Source organism: Anolis sagrei, chromosome 1, assembly GCF_037176765.1.
Source record: "Anolis sagrei isolate rAnoSag1 chromosome 1, rAnoSag1.mat, whole genome shotgun sequence".
NCBI lineage: Eukaryota > Metazoa > Chordata > Lepidosauria > Squamata > Dactyloidae > Anolis > Anolis sagrei.
Window position 1 is genome coordinate 327,676,217 of NC_090021.1, and position 18,242 is coordinate 327,694,458.

An 18,242-nucleotide genomic window follows, 5' to 3' on the forward strand; every position below is an offset into this window, starting at 1 on the left:
GCTACAAGGTCCTCCTATGGCCTTTTAAACATAAATTAGACACATACCTTTAGATTTTGCCCATCGAAAGGCAAAGATCCGCTCACAAGAGTATAAAGAATAACACCTAAACTCCAAACATCTACTTCAGGTCCATCATACTTCTTGCCTTGGAAGAGCTCTGGAGCAGCATAAGGAGGGCTGCCACAAAATGTGTCCAGTTTATTTCCAACTGTAAACTCGTTGCTAAAACCAAAATCGGCTATTTTAATGTTCATATCTGCGTCAAGCAAAAGATTTTCAGCCTAGATGGGAAAATATGTAATAAGATATAAATACTCTACCCACATTTTTTTCAAAAAATATTTCCATATTTCAAACATTTCAAAATCCAATATGTAGTGACATTAAGTTTTATTAAGCAATAACATTTAGCTGGCAAAGGAATTTCACAGACCAGGGTTCTGAACCTGTGGGTCCCCTGGTGTTTTGGCCTACAACTCCCAGAAATCCGAGCCAGTTTCCCAGCTTTTAGGATTTCTGGGAGTTGAAAGCCAAAACATCTGGAGACCCACAGGTTGAGAACCACTGTCATTTACTTTATTGCTGTACAACATAAATTACAGAATTTCTTCAATTGCAAGACACCACCAATTGTAAGATGCTTCCTAATTTCAGCACCACCATCACCACCAACAAAAATACTTAAGATACGCCTTTGATTCTAAGATGCATACCATTTTTAAAGATATGCATACAGGAAAAAATGTGTCTTAGAACTGAAGAACTACAGTATACGGTAAGCATGGGCAAACTTCGACCCTCCAGGTGCTTGGGACTTCAACTCCCACAATTCCTAACAGCCTGCCGGTATATAGTCACTGATTCTCTCTGCCTCTATCTTTAGTCAATTGGTTGTTTATATGAACTGTAGGAAAGTCAGTTTTCAAACTTCTTTTTCCTAATGACTTAAAAATATTTGGTATGTGCCAGCTTCTACTGCTTATAAAGAAACTTTTATGATAATACAGCAAACAGAATTTTCTGGTTTTTCTGAAAGGCGAAGTGTTATAATGAATGTATGTAAATTTATCTGGATAATGAATTTATGTAAAATTATCTGGATGGCTGAAACTAGTACTAGTTATCGGAACTGAAGGCCCTTCCACACAGCTCTATATCCCAGAATATCAAGGCAGAAAATCCCACAATATCTGCTTTGAACTGAGTTATCTGAGTCTATACTCAGATAATGTGACATTTTCTGCCTTGATATTCTGGGATATAGAGCAGTGTGGAAGGGCCCTGAGGTTCCTGATTAAGATGTTTAGAAAACAGAGAGAAAAGAAGAAGGGACCATATACTAACACAAATGGGAGACTGAGAAAAGGCTTTGGAAACAACCTTTGAGAAGCGGAAGAGAATGTATGAAAAGTAAATTAATGATGAGACAGACTAAGATCCAGATATAACGACCCCAAAGCCCCAAAAGATGATGTTCTGAGGACAAGAAAGGGTGCAATAGGATAAAAACTTTTACTATTGTAGTCTGGAAATGGACTACAGTCCTAATATTGCAGTGTCTTTGTCCTAAAGACCGCCAGTGAAGGAATAAGAAACAGCAAGACAATTATTTCTTCCCTCGTACTCCAAACAGCTTCTATAAAACTCAAAGTGAGAAATTGGCAGAAATACTGTGCTGGCTTTGTCTCAGCAATCCCCTTGTGTTGCTGGCAAAACCTGTCCCAACTGAAAGAGTTCATTTATAACCAAAAGCTATCCCCAGGATTTTTTCATATGTTCTTCTCATCCTGCGTTATAAATATGGTATCTGGCAGTGATACATTAGATAGGCATTTTACTCTTGATACTTCAAACAGTAGTTCACATTTATAGGACATCACCTTTTATTCTTTCAGTAAATAATATGCAAGAATCAATATCTGCCCAAGAGCAGAATAACCTACAGAATAAAATATGAATAAATATGAATAATGTCCACATACAATTTTTTGGTATTTTCTTCTTACCTTGAGATCTCTGTGAACAATATGCTTTTGGTGGCAATACTGCACTGCAGATACTATCTGGATAGAAAACAAGTTTAATTATACAAAGCTGCATATATCAAAGAAAGAGACTTGCAGTCATACATTTCAACAATAGTTGCTAAAACCAGGAAGCAATTATGCAGTCAATATGATGCCCATTACAAGTAAATTGCAAACTTAAACCCTCTTAATTGTGGTTAAGTCCCACTGAAATCAATAAGAATTATTCAATTAAGTACATTTGGGAAAGGAGTCAGAGAGATAAGTGAAGGCAAGTCTATTACTTAGGCTACTGTAGCCTTCAAATACATATTATTATGGTTGTCTGTCTAGTAAACAAGATTTAACAGTCAGACAATATGTGGCAAGAGTGACACATTAACTCGTATGAGTATCTTTAAGACCTATCCAGCTTTCAGCAGTTTCCAAGAAGGTAAAGATAGTGTAAACACAGCATTCCTACATTCTTAGCCAAAGAATTGAACTACCCCAATCTGATGTCCCAAACAGGTTTTTTTAAAAAGCAGGAATAATAAATGTATTAAAAAGGAGTGGACAAGCCCCAGTCTCACCCTTTGCACTTCTATTATTCTCCTCCCATGAAGAGTGTCAGGTTGCTGATGTCTATCGCAACTAGAAACTAAATACTGTATTTTCATAGAAGAGACTGCAAATTTTCTGAGATTTAAAGGCATTACTAGAAATTCCTTGTCATAGAATCATAGATTTCAAAGAGACCTTGTGGGCCATCCAGTACAACCCCCTGCCAAGAAGCAAGAAAAATGCATTCAAAGCACCCCTGACAGATCGCCATCCAGCCTGTTTAAAGGCCTCCAAAGAAGGTGTCTCCACCACACTCTGGGGCAGAGAGTTCCACTGCTGAACAGCTCTCACAGTTAGGAAGTTCTTCCTCATGTTCCGGTGGAATTTCCTTTCCTGTAATTTGAAGCCATTGTTCTGCGTCCTAGTCCCTAGGGCAGGAGAAAACAAGCTTGCTTCCCCCTCCCTATGACTTCCCCTCAAATATTTATACATGGCCATCATGACTCCTCTCAGCCTCCTCTTCTGATCGTTAATTGTTGTGGATCAACGTCGCCGATCCTGTTGTGGTACTGTCGTGTTTTAATTGCACTGTAAACCGCATTGAGTCGCCTGCTAAGGGCTGAAAAATGCGGTATAAAAATGAAGTAAATAAAATAAATAAATAAATAAATAAACATGCCCAGCTCTTTAAGCCGCTCCTCATAGGGCTTGTTCTCCAGACCCGCAATCATTTTAGTTGCCATCCTCTGGACACATTCCAGCTTGTCAACATCTCCCTTCAACTGCAGTGCCCAGAATTGGGCACAGTATTCCAGGCGTGGTCTGACCAACACATAATCGAGGGGTAGCATGATTTCCCTGGATCTAGACACTATACTCCTGTTTATGCAGGCCAATATCCAATTGGTTTTTTTTAGTTGCTGCATCACATTGTTAGCTCATGTTCACCTTCCTGTCCACAAGGACTTCAAGATCTTTTATACACGCATTGCTCTCATGCCAGGCATCCCCCCATTCTGTATGTTTGCATTTCATTTTTTTCTGCCTAAGTGGAGTATCTTGCATTGGTCCCTGTTGAACTTCATTTTGTTAGTTTTGGCCTATCTCTCTAATCTGTTAAAATCGTTTTGAATTCTGCTCCTGTCCTCTGGAGTATTGTTAGTTGATTCCTGCTCTTCGAAAACATATTTTAGGTTTAAGCTTTGATGAAAGTAAACTCTTTGTTTTCTATCTTTCTATCTATCCATCCATCCATCCATCCATCCATCTTACAACATCTTAGAAATGAGAAATGATTCCACTACAAGCCACATTTTGTAATTCATATTTTTAAGTAATTTACTGAAATGTGTTTGTAATTTACAAAGCAATTGTAAATCGTGTAATTAATACTTAAAATTAGCCAATGAAACTGGTGAAAGAAGCTATATTATTATATTTATTTATACCCCACTTTATCTCTCCTGCAGGAGACACAAAGCGGCTTAACATAAAAGCATCAGCATACAATTTAAAATATACCAATATGTAAATATTAAAACAGGATTAAATATAAAAAGTATTTTTTTTAAATCCCAGTTAAAAATCATTTATATTCAGAAATAAAAAACCACAGTTAGGATTGTTATTTGAAAACAAAAAAAACTATTAATTCACACTACATATTCAAAAATGTATGGATGAAGATTAACTATTGCAAATTGATTGCCCTTAGTTTTGCATCATTTCATCATGTAAGAATGGACATATGGATTGATTCTTAAGACTACCACAGCCATAATGTATTTCTGATTACAGTTGTTAATCAGAAATCATGCACTTCCTCTTCTAATCCCACTCCTTCTGCAGCACAACATCCACAAGCAACTCTCACTCCAGATAATGATTATGTCACTAGGAAGCACAATTTTCTTGATATATATGGATATACCACAAGTGCATGCAAATTGCAGACATGGCGGTTTAGTCAATTTCGTCATTACTTTCCATCGTCAAAACCCTTTTAATAGAAAACAGTGGTGTTAACTAGAGAAAATATTCAAAAATAGATTATTTAGAAATCTAGAACAGTCCATACATACTTGTCTAAATTTGGCTCTTGCCTCCTTTTCCTTCATTCTTCCATGTGCAACTAGATAGTCAAACACCTCCCCTGTAATTAAGATACGTAAAAGATAAAACAGGGTTTCTTGAATACAGCAGAAGTTAGTTTACTTCTGAACATGTAAGTGGCACTTTCACTGCACCAACAAGTTAGGACAAGAAACACAAAAAAAGGTCTATGAATCTTGAGAATTTAATACACCTAATGCTGAATAAACATAATTTCAAGTAAGATGTTCACATTGGAATGAATGTATGAAACAGTTATATGATTATGTTTTCTTTCCTCCATAGTAGCCCTGAAAGCCTCGTCCTCCGACGGCAAGATCTCTCCCTCTAAATTCAGGCTATTCCCTATCACACTTCATGCAACACAGAACTCGCTGCTCATGAGATTTCTAACTCTTTAGAAAGTGTTTACAGGCCTTACAAGGGGTTGCCAAACTAGCTGTGTGATAATGCCATTCTACTTGAATATCTATCTATCCATCCATCCACCCAAGTATCTATCTAAAAGTGCAACTGAAGGGGAAATCTTGAGGAAGTCTTGAGGGACTGTGGTGCAGCTGGCTGGGAGTCAGCTGCATTTAGATCACTACTGACCAAAAGGTCATGAGTTCGAAGCCAGCCCGGGTTGGAGTGAGCTTCTGACCAATTTGTGTAGCTTGCTGTTGACCTTTGTAGCCTGAAAGACAGTTGCATCTGTCAAGTAGAAAATTTAGGAACTGCTTATGTGGGGCGGCTAATTTACGACACCATAAAAATCTCCAGCAAGAATGCAAAGAATGAGGAAGTACTTCATTGGTGTCACAAATGGACAGTGAAGCGACAACTCCCTTGGGGGCCAGAATACCATTATGAAAAAGCTGGAATGTTAAACAGCCTCTGTGTGTCTATATATGTTGTGTATCTATGGCAGTGAATGTTTGCCATGTAAACGTACATTGTAATCCCTGCAGGGTGAGAGGGGCAGAATATAAATATTGTAAATAATAATAATAATAATAATAATAATAATAATGTTATCTCTAGGAGGCAAGTCAGGTGGTGGGCACAATCTTTCTTCTATGCCAATTGCCCCTTTTTCTTTCTATGCTTCTTTAAAAAGGCCTGCCCTAAAGAAATGAAGTCTCTAAGGGAAATTTTGCTTTTTTATTTGCCAACTTTCATTGTTAAGAACCAATTGGGATGGAATGAGGGAGGATACCTTAAACCAGCTGGCTGATGGAAAACAGATGTAATTAATTAGGATATTGTTCTGAGCAGCACAGTAGCTACTTGGCTTGAGAATGGTCTAAGAATCTTTACATTTAAGCCTAACGTTGAACCTTGATGCAGACACAGTATTGCATAACCGAACAAAACCTGAGGCCATATTTGTTACTGATTCAAGGGAATCCCAGGAACAGATTGAGGACAGCTTGTTTGGTTTGTATTTCTTTCTTATGCTTTTGTTATCACACCTGCTTTTTTAATAGAATTCTTTCTGGCATAATAACTACTTGATGTGCTTATTCCTTCAGATCCAAAAAAGAACTTTTTTGCCATTGGCAAAACAGAATGCTTGTAGGTATCTTTGATTCACAGAGGCTCCTACATGACTTCATGGATTTGGACCAACCTGGTACACATACCTTTCATGATCCAGCAAAAATACTGGAAGGTTTTGGTGGGAATGATAGGGCATAACGAGAATTGTTGTCAAGCCACATTCAGAGTGCCACATAAATCCCACTCAGAATGGATCTGGACCAAGCACCGCACATATACTGACCAAAACAATTTTCAACTCCCTTGGCAATTACAAGTTTGGGAGAAACAGTGAAATGCTATAGTGCGGGATTAAATCTGATTCAAGATCCAACTTGAGGTAATCGGTTTCCTTCTCATCTGCAGTTTCTGACCACTGTTCTCCTAGTCTAATCAGCCAGTTTTCTGTTTTCACTGGGCAATTTTCTACACCACCCACTCCGTTTTAGAGTTTCAATGTTTATTTTATCTATTGCTGTGAATGGATGGAGCCATTTTAGCTAAATAAATTTATAGAATCAAAGAATAAATTCACTACTGCAGGTTGGTGAGACACAGCAAAAGTTATGTGTTATCTGCATTCATGTGTGAGAAAGCCATCAAAATTATTCCTTCACTAAAGGCACTACTTGACAGGGAGGGCACCCCCACTGCCTGAAGATTTGTAGCAACTCAATTACTTCCCAAAAGATATTTTTAAAGTCTTGCATCACTTAATGGAATAAGTCATGGGAGCCAATTAAAAATACAAGGTGATGACTACAATCGCAGTACAGCAGAAATTAAATGATTTATATCTAAACAGGCAACCCAAAACAGGAAATTCTCAGGAGATGCCATCAGTGTTATCAGTAGTAGTCCTCTGGCAATTCACCTTTCAGTCTTTCACTGTCATTACTGTGTTTTGTTTCTCAAAGAGCATGTTTTACTTCTTCTGCAGAACAAGGATGGATTAGATAACAGCAAATCTATTCACTCACATTTTAATAAACAGCATGTTAATATACAGGCTTGTTGCAGAAGGTTAATGTACTATTGAAAAGCACATGGATAAGTTCTTATTGACTTCTGAAGTAATTACAGTTGGCCCTCCACATTTGTGGGTTTAACTTTTGCAGATCTGATTAAAATGTTCTCTCTAGAAATCTCTAGATCCTCCAGGGCAACTCTGTAGTAAAAAAGTGTATTTTATTTGTTGTTTTTCCACTTTTGTGGGAGTCCTATTTCTAATGTCCATAAAAGTCAGGGGTCTAATGTAAATAACTTTACATTTATAATTGGAAAGAGTGCAACTCAGAAGCATTCAACACTCATAACAAATTTACTTCAATCTTCACAAAAAGGTTTCCATTTTGTTCAAAACTTTGTTGTACTCACCTCCACTTGCATATTCCATGATTAAGTAGAGTGTTTTTTCTGTTTCAATGACTTCAAATAATTTAACTGGAAGAAAAAAACTTATTTAAGAGATCAGTATCAATTAGGTTACACATTATTTGGTCACCAGCCTTTGTTTTCCCACTTGATGTATCTTTTCCTTTTTATAAGTAATATTTTTATTCATAAATTTTTCATTTGATGTTTCACACTATCACAGTGAATATTGAGCAGAGGCAGGGTAAACATTTACAGGACATGTGTCTTTAAGTTAATCACTTACTGGGAACATACACATAAAATAGCACAAAGCATGTGGAAGGTGGCATCTTATATAAACTCAAGTGAATTGACAATTTCAGGAGAGAACAATATGCATGTGCTCCTTCCTAGTGTTTTAAATTCTGTTACAGCAACAATAGGGAGCATGTTTGCTTTACAAGCAAGATATTTTGATGCCGAAAAGCAGCTGATAAAAAAAAGCAATGTTCCCTTGAAACAAATTGTTATCCAGCAAAATCATAACCTCCAGAGAAGACAATGTACTCGGAGAACAAAGTATATACTTCCTTTATACCTCCTTGTTTTTTAAAAAAGTTTGATGCTCTAAAATTTGATAGCAAATTAACTTCCATTTGAAGGATTAAGCCAATGGGATTTTGGCCTGCATAAATAGGAGTATAATGTCTAGATCCAGGGAAGTCATGCTACCCCTCTATTCTGCCTTGGTCACATCACACCTGCAATCACACTGTGTCCAATTCTGGGCACCACAATTGAAGAGAGATATTTACAAGCTGGAATGTGTCCCGAGGAGGGCAACTAAAATGATCAAGGGTCAGGAGAACAAGTCCTATGAGGAGTGGCTTAAAGAGCTGGGCATGTTTAGCCTGAAGAAGAGAAGGCTGAGAAGAGACATGATGAAGGCCATGTATAAATATGTGAGGGGAACTCATAGGGAGCAAGCTTGTTTTCTGCTGCCCTAGAGACTAGGATGAAGAACAACAGCTTCAAACTACAGGAAAGGAGATTCCACCTGAACATTAAGAAGAACTACCTAAGTGTGAGAGCTGTTCAGAAGTGGAACTCTCTTCCCTGGAGTGTGGTTGGGGCTCCTTCTTTGGAGGTTTTTAAACAGATGCTGGATGGCCATCTATCGGGATGCTTTGAATGCGATGTTCCTGCTTCTTGGCAGGAGGTTGGACTGGATGGCCCATGAGGTATCTTCCAACTCTATGTTTCCATAATTCTATAATATCTCTTGTTGCCTCCACTACCATGATGGCAAAAGATTTCTCCGCTCCAAGAGGACTGAGGGGGATTAACTTCTCAAAACTACTTGAAGTATTTCATTCAAGCTGCTAGGAATGACCACTATCCCATAGACTCTGCTGGAAACCAACCACAGTACCACACTGGAGGACCTACCAATTCCTAAGAGAACATCTGTTTTGGAATTTCTAGGTCCTTGAAAGCTGACGACAGAGTTGTGCTGGAAAGCTAGAAATTCCTAAAGAGATGTTCTCTCAGGTTAAAAACAATAGCTCCTAAACCCAGCGAATGAGGGGACTGACTACACTAAAAGCATTTGTTCCCCAATCAACAACAAGGACCACAAACCTTAAGAGTCACTACAGTGGCCATTCACAACACAGACTGAATGATGCCAGAGAAGTATTAGAAGCCTTACTGGAAATAAAACTACAGTGAGCTCTCTGTGGTGCAGCTGCAACTATCTGTGGTATGTTTGGTGATGTAGACGAATGTTGCAATACTGAAACCACTCTCAAAATCAATGGAGCAGGTCTGCTAAGTGGTTTCAGGAAGCATCAATTGATTATATTTTAGGAAACTGACAGAACTCTTCTCTGCTAAGAGCAAAGACGAATGCAGAAACATCCAAGCGAAACCACCCGTTATATGATTATCAATGTGAGTTTAATACTCTCTAGTCTACATAAAATAAATACTGCAGTTTTCAATATGTATTGCACGAATAATAAAGCTTTTAAAGTCTACCAAGAAAAGTCTCAGAAAAGACTAATGAACAAACATACGGACACGAATTTTTATTTTAAGCTCTGATTTGTATGTGTTCCTATCTCATGCAAAGATGTGTTCTGGATTGTGCCTAGACAGAGTAAGATCTCATTATTCCAACAGAAGCCTTGTTTTACATTTTAAAAACAACACTTGCAATTGTTACTCGTGTTTCAAAGGAAGACTAATATCGAGGTTAGAAAATGGATTAATTGAGCTGTCAACTATATATTCTTAAAAGGAAAAAACTAATAAAGAAAAAGATTCGACTTCTAACCTGAAATTATGGAGAATATGTGTAACCAAAAAACACTATCAATTACTAAGCCACTCTGTTTTATCAAGGTAGCCACTGCCATTTGCTAGAATGACCAAGAGTTCGATTTCTGAGAGGCGGAATAACAACCTTTGGTGGAAGCGCTTAGAATTTCTAAGAGTAATAGCAACATTAACAAAAGAAGGCAGGGAACACGACTCAATAGGTACAAGGTTTTTAGGCCTATTTCTGGTGTTATTTGTGGTATTGATTCAGAAAATTGCATTAGATAGACTGCATCACCTCTACTATCTTAGATATGGTTATCATGATATTCTATAGATGAGCAGATGAAGACTGGTATATGATATATGTTCTGTATCTCAAGAGCTGATGGGGGGAAAACTGGAGCTATTTTTGGAATCAGCAGGTCAAATATACCCAGAAATGGGTCTAACATTCAAGGCATCAAAATGTATATTGGCCAGTGTTATAATCTGTCATTGTGACTGAAAGGAGGGTTTGTGGCAAATAAAGATCAAGTGAAGATCAAGTGAACATACACATCAGTTTTTGTTTTGAACCTAAAATCTAATAAACATTTTATTCAAGTAGACAGTCAGCGGAGGAGGCCCTACTCTCGGTCCCACCTCCATCTCAAGTGTGGTTGGTGGGGATGAGAGAGGAGGCCTTCTCTGTGATCACTCCCAACCTCTGGAAGTCCCCGCTGAAAGATATAAAAATGGCCCCTACTCTCCTCTCCCTTAAAAACCTTTTGAAAATGCACTTATGCACTTTAGTGTATGGAGAGAAGGAGGACTAGCACATCTTATGTCAATCCCACTAGGACTGTGGCAAATTTATTTGAATATTATAGGCTGCTATGGTACATTTTAGAATTTATTGATATGTTTTTAGCATTTTCTTCTGGTGCAAACTCTATGTTTTGTTTGTTTGTCTGTTTGTTAAAAAATGCAATGCAACTTTTTGGTCTGCTCCTGACACGATAAATAAATAGCATTTTCTTATACATCTTAGTCATTTTAACTCCCCGGGACACTGTATTTTTAGTGTAACTATGTCTATTTAAATATTTGTATTTCTCATTATTATTTTATATTATTTCCATATTATTTCTGGTTTCTCTTTGGATCGTTTAAATCTTTTGCCTTTTATACTAAAGATTTCTGTGTGCTATTTCTATTTTTTAGTAAATTATGTTTTTGATTTGTTTGTTTTTGTTGACTATGGTATTGAATGTTTGCCTTTTTTGTATATAAGCCGCTCTGAGTCCCCTCAGGGAGAGAAGGCGGTCTATAAATAAAATTGTTGTTGTTGTTACTACTACTACTACTACTATGTAATAACCAAGCAAGTTCAAATTGTGCTGTAATTTCATTCCGAAGAAATAAACGATTGGCATCATAAAAGCTATTAAAAAACAACAACCAGATTTTCAAAATGTTTCTACACTCTAAAACTCTTAATGCGGTCGCAGCTGATTAGACTTCAGTCTGAAAGAGCAATTAATTTCTTGTTAGTTAAGATGAGTTACAACTTTTTTCCTTCAATGTTCTCTCCAATGAATAGGTGTCAGAGCTCCTACAAAGTCTATCCAATGAAACAGTTTAATAGAATCCAAGCTATTTTCGTTGGGAATCCTTGTGGCTATAATAATAACAATAAACTTTATTTATATCCTGTCCCCTTATCCACAAGGACTAGGGGCCACTTGCTTTTGCAAGAACATGCCTAAATTTTAAATTCCGAATGTGCAACAAAGCATTAACTTCCTCAAGAATGAAACTGTTTTATCAGTACATTCTTTTTTATACTGTATGTTAGGCATACTTCTTGCACCAAGTATCCTGAATTACTAATACCTTCTTAAACCAGCATTGTAAATGAAATTATCAATTGTAACTTTTTAAACTGGATATAATTTTTAGTTGACTTGAATCTTCACAGTACGTGTGATGGAGGCGAGTGGTGAGTATGATGCAAAAGCTGTCAAGAGAAACCTGAGTTGAGTCTGGAGATTAGGAAATGTTGAGTCAGGAAATAGTTGAAGCCCTTATTTAGTAGTCATGGGATTTATTTTATAAGCAACAGAGAATCTTTGGGAGTCAGAGTATCACTCTATTATCTTTCACTATCCCCAACTTTCCACTCTGTTCAGGAAAGGAAAAGAGGACTTTCAAGCTGGTCAGCCTCTTCTACATAGTTTACCTGTAGGAAAATCTGAAACTTTCCATAGTGAAGGCATATAATATTAAATATTTATTATCATGTGTCTTCACGATAATAAATGTTTTATGGTGACGACAATGCCATAAGTAACTCTCTAGTGATGGCATGACAGTAGAGGCCAGAGTCAAATCACACTCAATGAGGAAAGGCAGGTGGAATAATAAAGAAGAGCTAATGGAGTGGAGACGGCAGGGGCAACGAATAGGTTCTAATGAAGGGTGTCATGGTAAGGAACATCCATGCTTGACACAATTTGGTGCTTAATTTAACTGGCTTTAAATGTTTAAATGATGTTTATTTAAGGATAATTTTTAATCTTGCTTGTTTCAAACTCACTGTATAATGTATTGTGTTTTTTATATATCTTTTTGGTTTTATACTGGCATTTAATGTTTGCCATTATTATGTTGTGAGCCGCCCTGAGTCCCCCTGGGGAGATAGGGCGGGCTACAAATAAATCATTATTATTTATAAATGAACATATTAACAGTAATTTTAAATTATCTCAGGTTTATCTGTCCAGCAGATTTCTCTGAGACAGCACTAATGAATTTCTTACACTGGTTTTTGTGGGTAATAAAGAATTCATATACATCAGGTTGGCTTCCGACTTCATTAACAGCCGCATTTCCTGTCAAATATCAACTCGCCTCAATTACTTGAGTTATCAGGAGCTTGTGGTATCCTGAGAACTGTTATGATGAGCCTGTTATTCTGCAGTGCAGCAAAACCAGAGGGAGGGACAGTGATTGAGGACAGTGTTAAGCTACTATACAGATAATCACATGACTGAGTTTCTATACCAAGCAAGTGCTTGTGACACGCTGAGGACAGGCAGGAACAACACGAGTAGTCTGAATACTACGTTAGAGAATTCCCCCCCCCCCTACAAAATGCAGTTCATGAAACTACTCAAAGTAACTTCATTCAATTCAGCTTATACATAGATTTTATAGATAATGTTTGAACTGACAAGCACGTACATAAACAAAAAATACACATAAATACATATATAAAGAGTTGATTTACCTATATTGGGATGATTTAAAATCTTCATTATCCTTACTTCCCTGAAAAGCTAGAACAAAAGACAATATAGTGATAGTGATTAATAACAAACATGGCCAGCAACTGTATTTTCTTTTAAAAGACTGTAATCACATTTTTAGAATCTTAGAAAACTAAAGCTGTATCAGAAGGGAGTTTAGAGCAAAGAACCTCCCTCAGCCCCTGACACCATGCAAACGACACTCACTGAAGTCAAAACTATAAGAAGCTAAAGAGATTTCAGAAAGAAATTCAAACAGCTTATGGGTCTTCTTAATCTGGATTCTAGAAATACTTCAGTGCTCCAAGTGCCAAGGGCTGAACATTCCAGCCATAGCTTTAAGTTTTGATAGCTATCCGAAAACTGTCTAGTAATGGGTCAAAATCAAGTGTTTATCTAAAAAAGTTACAAAATGATTTTGTGATCCTGCCAACAAGCCTGCCCAAATATTCAAGAAAGGTAATGGAGAAGGAAAGTAGGATTTTTTCTTGCTGCTAAGATTTTCAGTAGTGAAAACTGAGGCACAAAAACAGAAAAATGGCAGGGTTTGCAGAAAATGTCAATGTGACACATGTTGGAAATGAGCATTTGCATATAGCGCCAGATGTCTGCCTAATGAAGACAACTCCCATCAATGATTCATTTGCTTTCATTCTCTACAAAGACTGCACAATTCCCTCTTTCAACATTATTTAGGTGGTGTTGCAGAGTGGGGAAAACACTCTGTGTGTATGTATGTATGTATATGTATGTATGTATGTATGTGGGTATATATATAGAGAGAGAGCACAACTCTGTCTCATATTTTAATTGATAATTGCCTTTCTTTTATCAAAGAAGTCGACCATTTAATTCAAGGAATTCCCACTGTCTATATATATTTAATAAAACCTAAGTCCTTTGTGCGACTCTGCAAGTTAAGCTTGCACCATGCCAAAATACAGATTAATTACTACTTTAAATTATTATACAAAAACAAGGACAGATTTTTCTATTGATTACATGATTATAAAATCCAAGTCTACTAATTTTACAGGTAACAGAGATACATCAGTGGAATGGGGGACCAATTTTCTGTAAGTCCCTCCTCTCCACTACAATACAATCACCAAATCTTCTCTGAATGGATGACACACTGAAGCAGATTTAAAAGGAGGCAGTGAGCTTGGCCAAGAACAATTACGGCTAAAAACCATATCCTTTTCTATGGCGCAATGGGTTAAACCCTTGTGCTGGCAGGACTGCTGACCGAAAGGCCAGCAGTTTGAATCCAGGCAGAGGGTGAACTCCCATCTGTCAGCTCCAGCCTCTCATGCGGGGACATGAGAGAAGCCTCCCACAGGATGGTAAAACATCCAGGCCTCCCCTGGGCAACGTCCTTGCAGACGGCCAATTCTCTCACACCAGAAGTGACTTGCAGTTTCTCAAGTCACACCTGACATGAAAGAAATCAACTTAATACAATCCATAGCATGCTAACAGGAAGTAAGCCCTGCCCCAACAAATCCTTACACAATATTTGCAGATATAATCCCTCTTTAAAAGCAAACAAAACTTTTATGAAACTAAGAAATGTTTCTCAAGGCATCTGTATCACATATTTCTTTTATTCAAAACAATCCTGGTGCTCTTTTAAAATGACCAGGCATATATATTTGATATGCCTTTTCCTTTACTGTGCTTTAGGTGATTTCCTCCTACATTAAATGGATGGTTAACTGCAATGTATATACAAAGCTGAGATGTGTGTTTTTGCTATCAGAACCAAAGACACTTGTATTTGAATGCTAATAAAATACAGCCTGTATATATTGCGTGTGAGTGTGTTTCAGTCGCTGGTAGTATCCCAAGAATACAAATTCTGATTCCAAGGAAGTGCAGTAGTTTTTAATCCTCTTCAAAACAGTGTTTGGCTCTTACATCTTTTTCAAGTGGCCCAACACTCCAGATGGTTGGCATTCCCAAGCATTTTCTTGATTATTTTCTAAAAGCTGTTCTTAATGCAAAAGGAGGAAAGGGAATCAAGTAATTTTATTTTATACCAACTACTGTCCTCAGCTATACTCGCACACTATCATTAACTCGCCAGAACAGCAGAAGAGAAAAACATAAGAAGTCAGTATCCAAACAACTACAATAATCACTGCTCAAAATGCTGCATAGTTTCACAGCCTGGAGCTGTTAGTTTGGCAACACTGAATAGTTGAAAGGCAGCAGGTGACTGCCAACACAGAAGCTGTGGACTGGATGGATTCCTACATCCTTTTGCCTTTTTCTCCTGAAACCCCACACTCTCAAAGCTGCTTTTTCCCAGGGAAGGATCGTGATTTGCATTAACTACATATCTAAGAGGAAAGGATAGAGATTACAGAAGATATTTATCAGGGTGAAATCTTCCACAATCACTGTTGCCTTTTAGTCATTAAACTGAGTTTCCAAACTTCAATCTGTCATTTGCAGTATAGTTTCAAGTCTGAGAAAGCTAATCACTGTAGTTGTCATTGTTGTAGAGTCTACACAGAATATAAAACAGCAAAGGGCACCAGAGATCTTGTGCAGTTTATGTAGCAGTGTGGAAGTATTAGAATACAACGTTGTGGCGAAGAGGTGATTTTCCAAGCCCCTTTTATATAAATTCCTAGTTCAAAAGGGAATTAATTTGATGAAATAGCCAAAATTTCCCAATGTATCCACTGGATGGAAGAGTCAGCATTAACTTGAAACCACTTCTGGATGTGAAGTTCTTTAACTAAGACACATGCAATATTTAAAATGAATCCACACAGAACAGACAGGAGAATGATAGGAGACCAGGCGATAAAAGAACTGAATTAACACACTTTAAAATCTGAACATCTCCTTAAGCGAAGTAATTAACAAACCATCACATGACATTGAAAAGAAATTTTCCAAATGTGTAGGTCTATTTGAAACTGGAAATCAAGTTTGAAAAGTAAATGGAGAGAGATCCATGTAGAACCACAAAAATGGCCATGGAGATCCAGGCTGGTCAATATGTTCCCTGTTTTAATCTTAAGTGAACTTACCTTCTGTAGACTAGTTGGATTCAGTTGAGTTTTATCAATAATTTTGATTGCAACCTGAAATAAGAAGTAATATTAGTGTTAGATTGAGTTTTGCCAATATTAACATGCTGAGACATTTTTTTTATTGTGAATCACATACTGAAAGCACACTGCAACAAACAAAGCAACAAACCAATGTGAAATCTGAAAATACAATCTGTAGAATTAGAATGTATTACAAAAATATACTTAGTATTAATTTATCACCAAAATCAACTACGGTTGTAACACACCATGTGCCTTACTGCTTAGTCAACTGAAATTGTGAAAAGCTATTATCAGATCAATATCAATATACAGTAGAGACTCACTTACCCAACATAAATGGGAGGGCAAAATGTTAGATAAGCAAAAATGTTGGATAATAAGGAGGAATCATAGAATCATAGAGTTGGAAGAGACCTCATGGGCCATCCAGTTCAACCCCCTGCCAAGAAGCAGGAAAATTGCATTCAAAGCACCCCTGACAGATGGTCATCCAGCCTCTATTTAAAAGCCTCCAAAGAAGGAGCCTCCACTACTCTCCGGAGGCAAAGAGTTCTACTGCTGAACAGCTCTCACAGTCAGAAAGTTCTTCCTAATGTTCAGATGGAACCTCCTTTCCTGTAGTGTGAAGCCATTGTTCTGGGTCCTAGTCTCCAGAGCAGCCGAAAACCCTGCTCCTTATGACTTCCTCTCACATATTTATACATGGCTATCATGTCTCCTCTCAGCCTTCTCTTCTTCAAGCTAAACATGCCCAGCTCTTTAAGCCGCTCCTCATTTGTTGTTGTTCAGTCGTTTCCAACTCTTCATGACCTCATGGACCAGCCCACGCCAGAGCTCCCTTGTCAGCCGTCACCTCTCCCAGCTCCTTCAGAGTCAAGCCAGTCACTTCAAGGATGCCATCCATCTTGCTCTTAGTCAGCCCCTCTTCCTTTTTCCTTCCATTTTCCCCAGTATAATTGTCTTCTCTAAGCTTTTCTGACTCCTCATGATGTGGCCAAAGTGCTTCAACTTTGTCTCAAATATCCTTCCCTCCAATGAGCAGTCAGGCTTCATTTCCTGAAGTATGGACTGGTTGGATCTTCTGGCAGTCCAAGGCACTCTCAGAACTCTCCTCCAACACCACAGTTCAAAGCATCTCCTCATAGGGTTTATTTAATAAGGAAACGCTTATTAAACATCAAATTACGTTATTATCTTACAAATTAAGCACCAAAACATCATGTTTTACAACAAACCGACAGAAAAAGCAGTTCAATACACAGTAACATTATGTAGTAATTACTGTATTTACAAATTTAGCACCAAAATATCGCAATGTATTGAAACAGCTGTGGATCCAAGCGGAAGGCAGACTGCATTAGATAATACAGAACGTTGGATGAGTGAAGGTTGGATAAGGGGGACTCCAATGTAACTGGTGCTCAAAGTCAAACACAAAAATTGTCCACCCCCAAATACAGAACCATACACAAAAATATACTTCAAACTGTGCAGCAAAATAATAAGGATCATACTAGCTTTTCACCAGTGAGGTGTAAAAAAGGGTGTAAATTAAACACTAAGTATTACTTTTATAAGCAGGGTCTACAATATACTGTTTCAGTAAGACTCTTTTTTTCGCATAATACATTTTTAGTGTCGTCAATTAGCAGTGACAGTTTCTAATTCTTTAAATAAACATTTTAGAAAATGGGTTGCTGTAAGTTTTTCGGGCTGTATGGCTATGTTCCAGAAGCATTATCTCCTTTTAGAATCATTTTGAAATCTTCTAGAAGATTCCAGGTTAGGTAGTTTTTTTTTTACTCTATTGAAGAAAACACAAAAAAGCTTTATTTTAAAGTTCAAAAGATATGTCATTTTGCAGGACCACCAGACTCTAGCAAAATTATTACATTTCTCCTGCATTGTTTGTCATGCTTTCGCATGCTGAACAACATTTGACATTGGTCAGTAAAGGATACAAGAATGTCAAAGGAATCAAATTCTAAGGA

At 37.4% G+C, this 18,242-nt stretch overlaps 1 protein-coding gene across 12 annotated transcripts in view; it reads right to left on the reverse strand.

Moving 5' to 3' along the window:
* The window catches only part of MARK3 (microtubule affinity regulating kinase 3), an 80,294-nt gene that overhangs the window by 36,313 nt on the left and 25,739 nt on the right, over positions 1-18,242 (reverse strand). For all 12 annotated transcript variants that reach the window (XM_060754790.2, XM_060754807.2, XM_060754782.2 and 9 more), the window contains 6 exons: positions 16,225-16,278; positions 13,159-13,207; positions 7,584-7,649; positions 4,655-4,725; positions 2,010-2,066; positions 48-284 (listed from right to left, as the gene is read on the reverse strand). In XM_060754790.2, the coding sequence (XP_060610773.2) occupies positions 48-284; positions 2,010-2,066; positions 4,655-4,725; positions 7,584-7,649; positions 13,159-13,207; positions 16,225-16,278 (534 nt within the window). The remainder of the gene's footprint in view (positions 1-47; positions 285-2,009; positions 2,067-4,654; positions 4,726-7,583; positions 7,650-13,158; positions 13,208-16,224; positions 16,279-18,242) is intronic.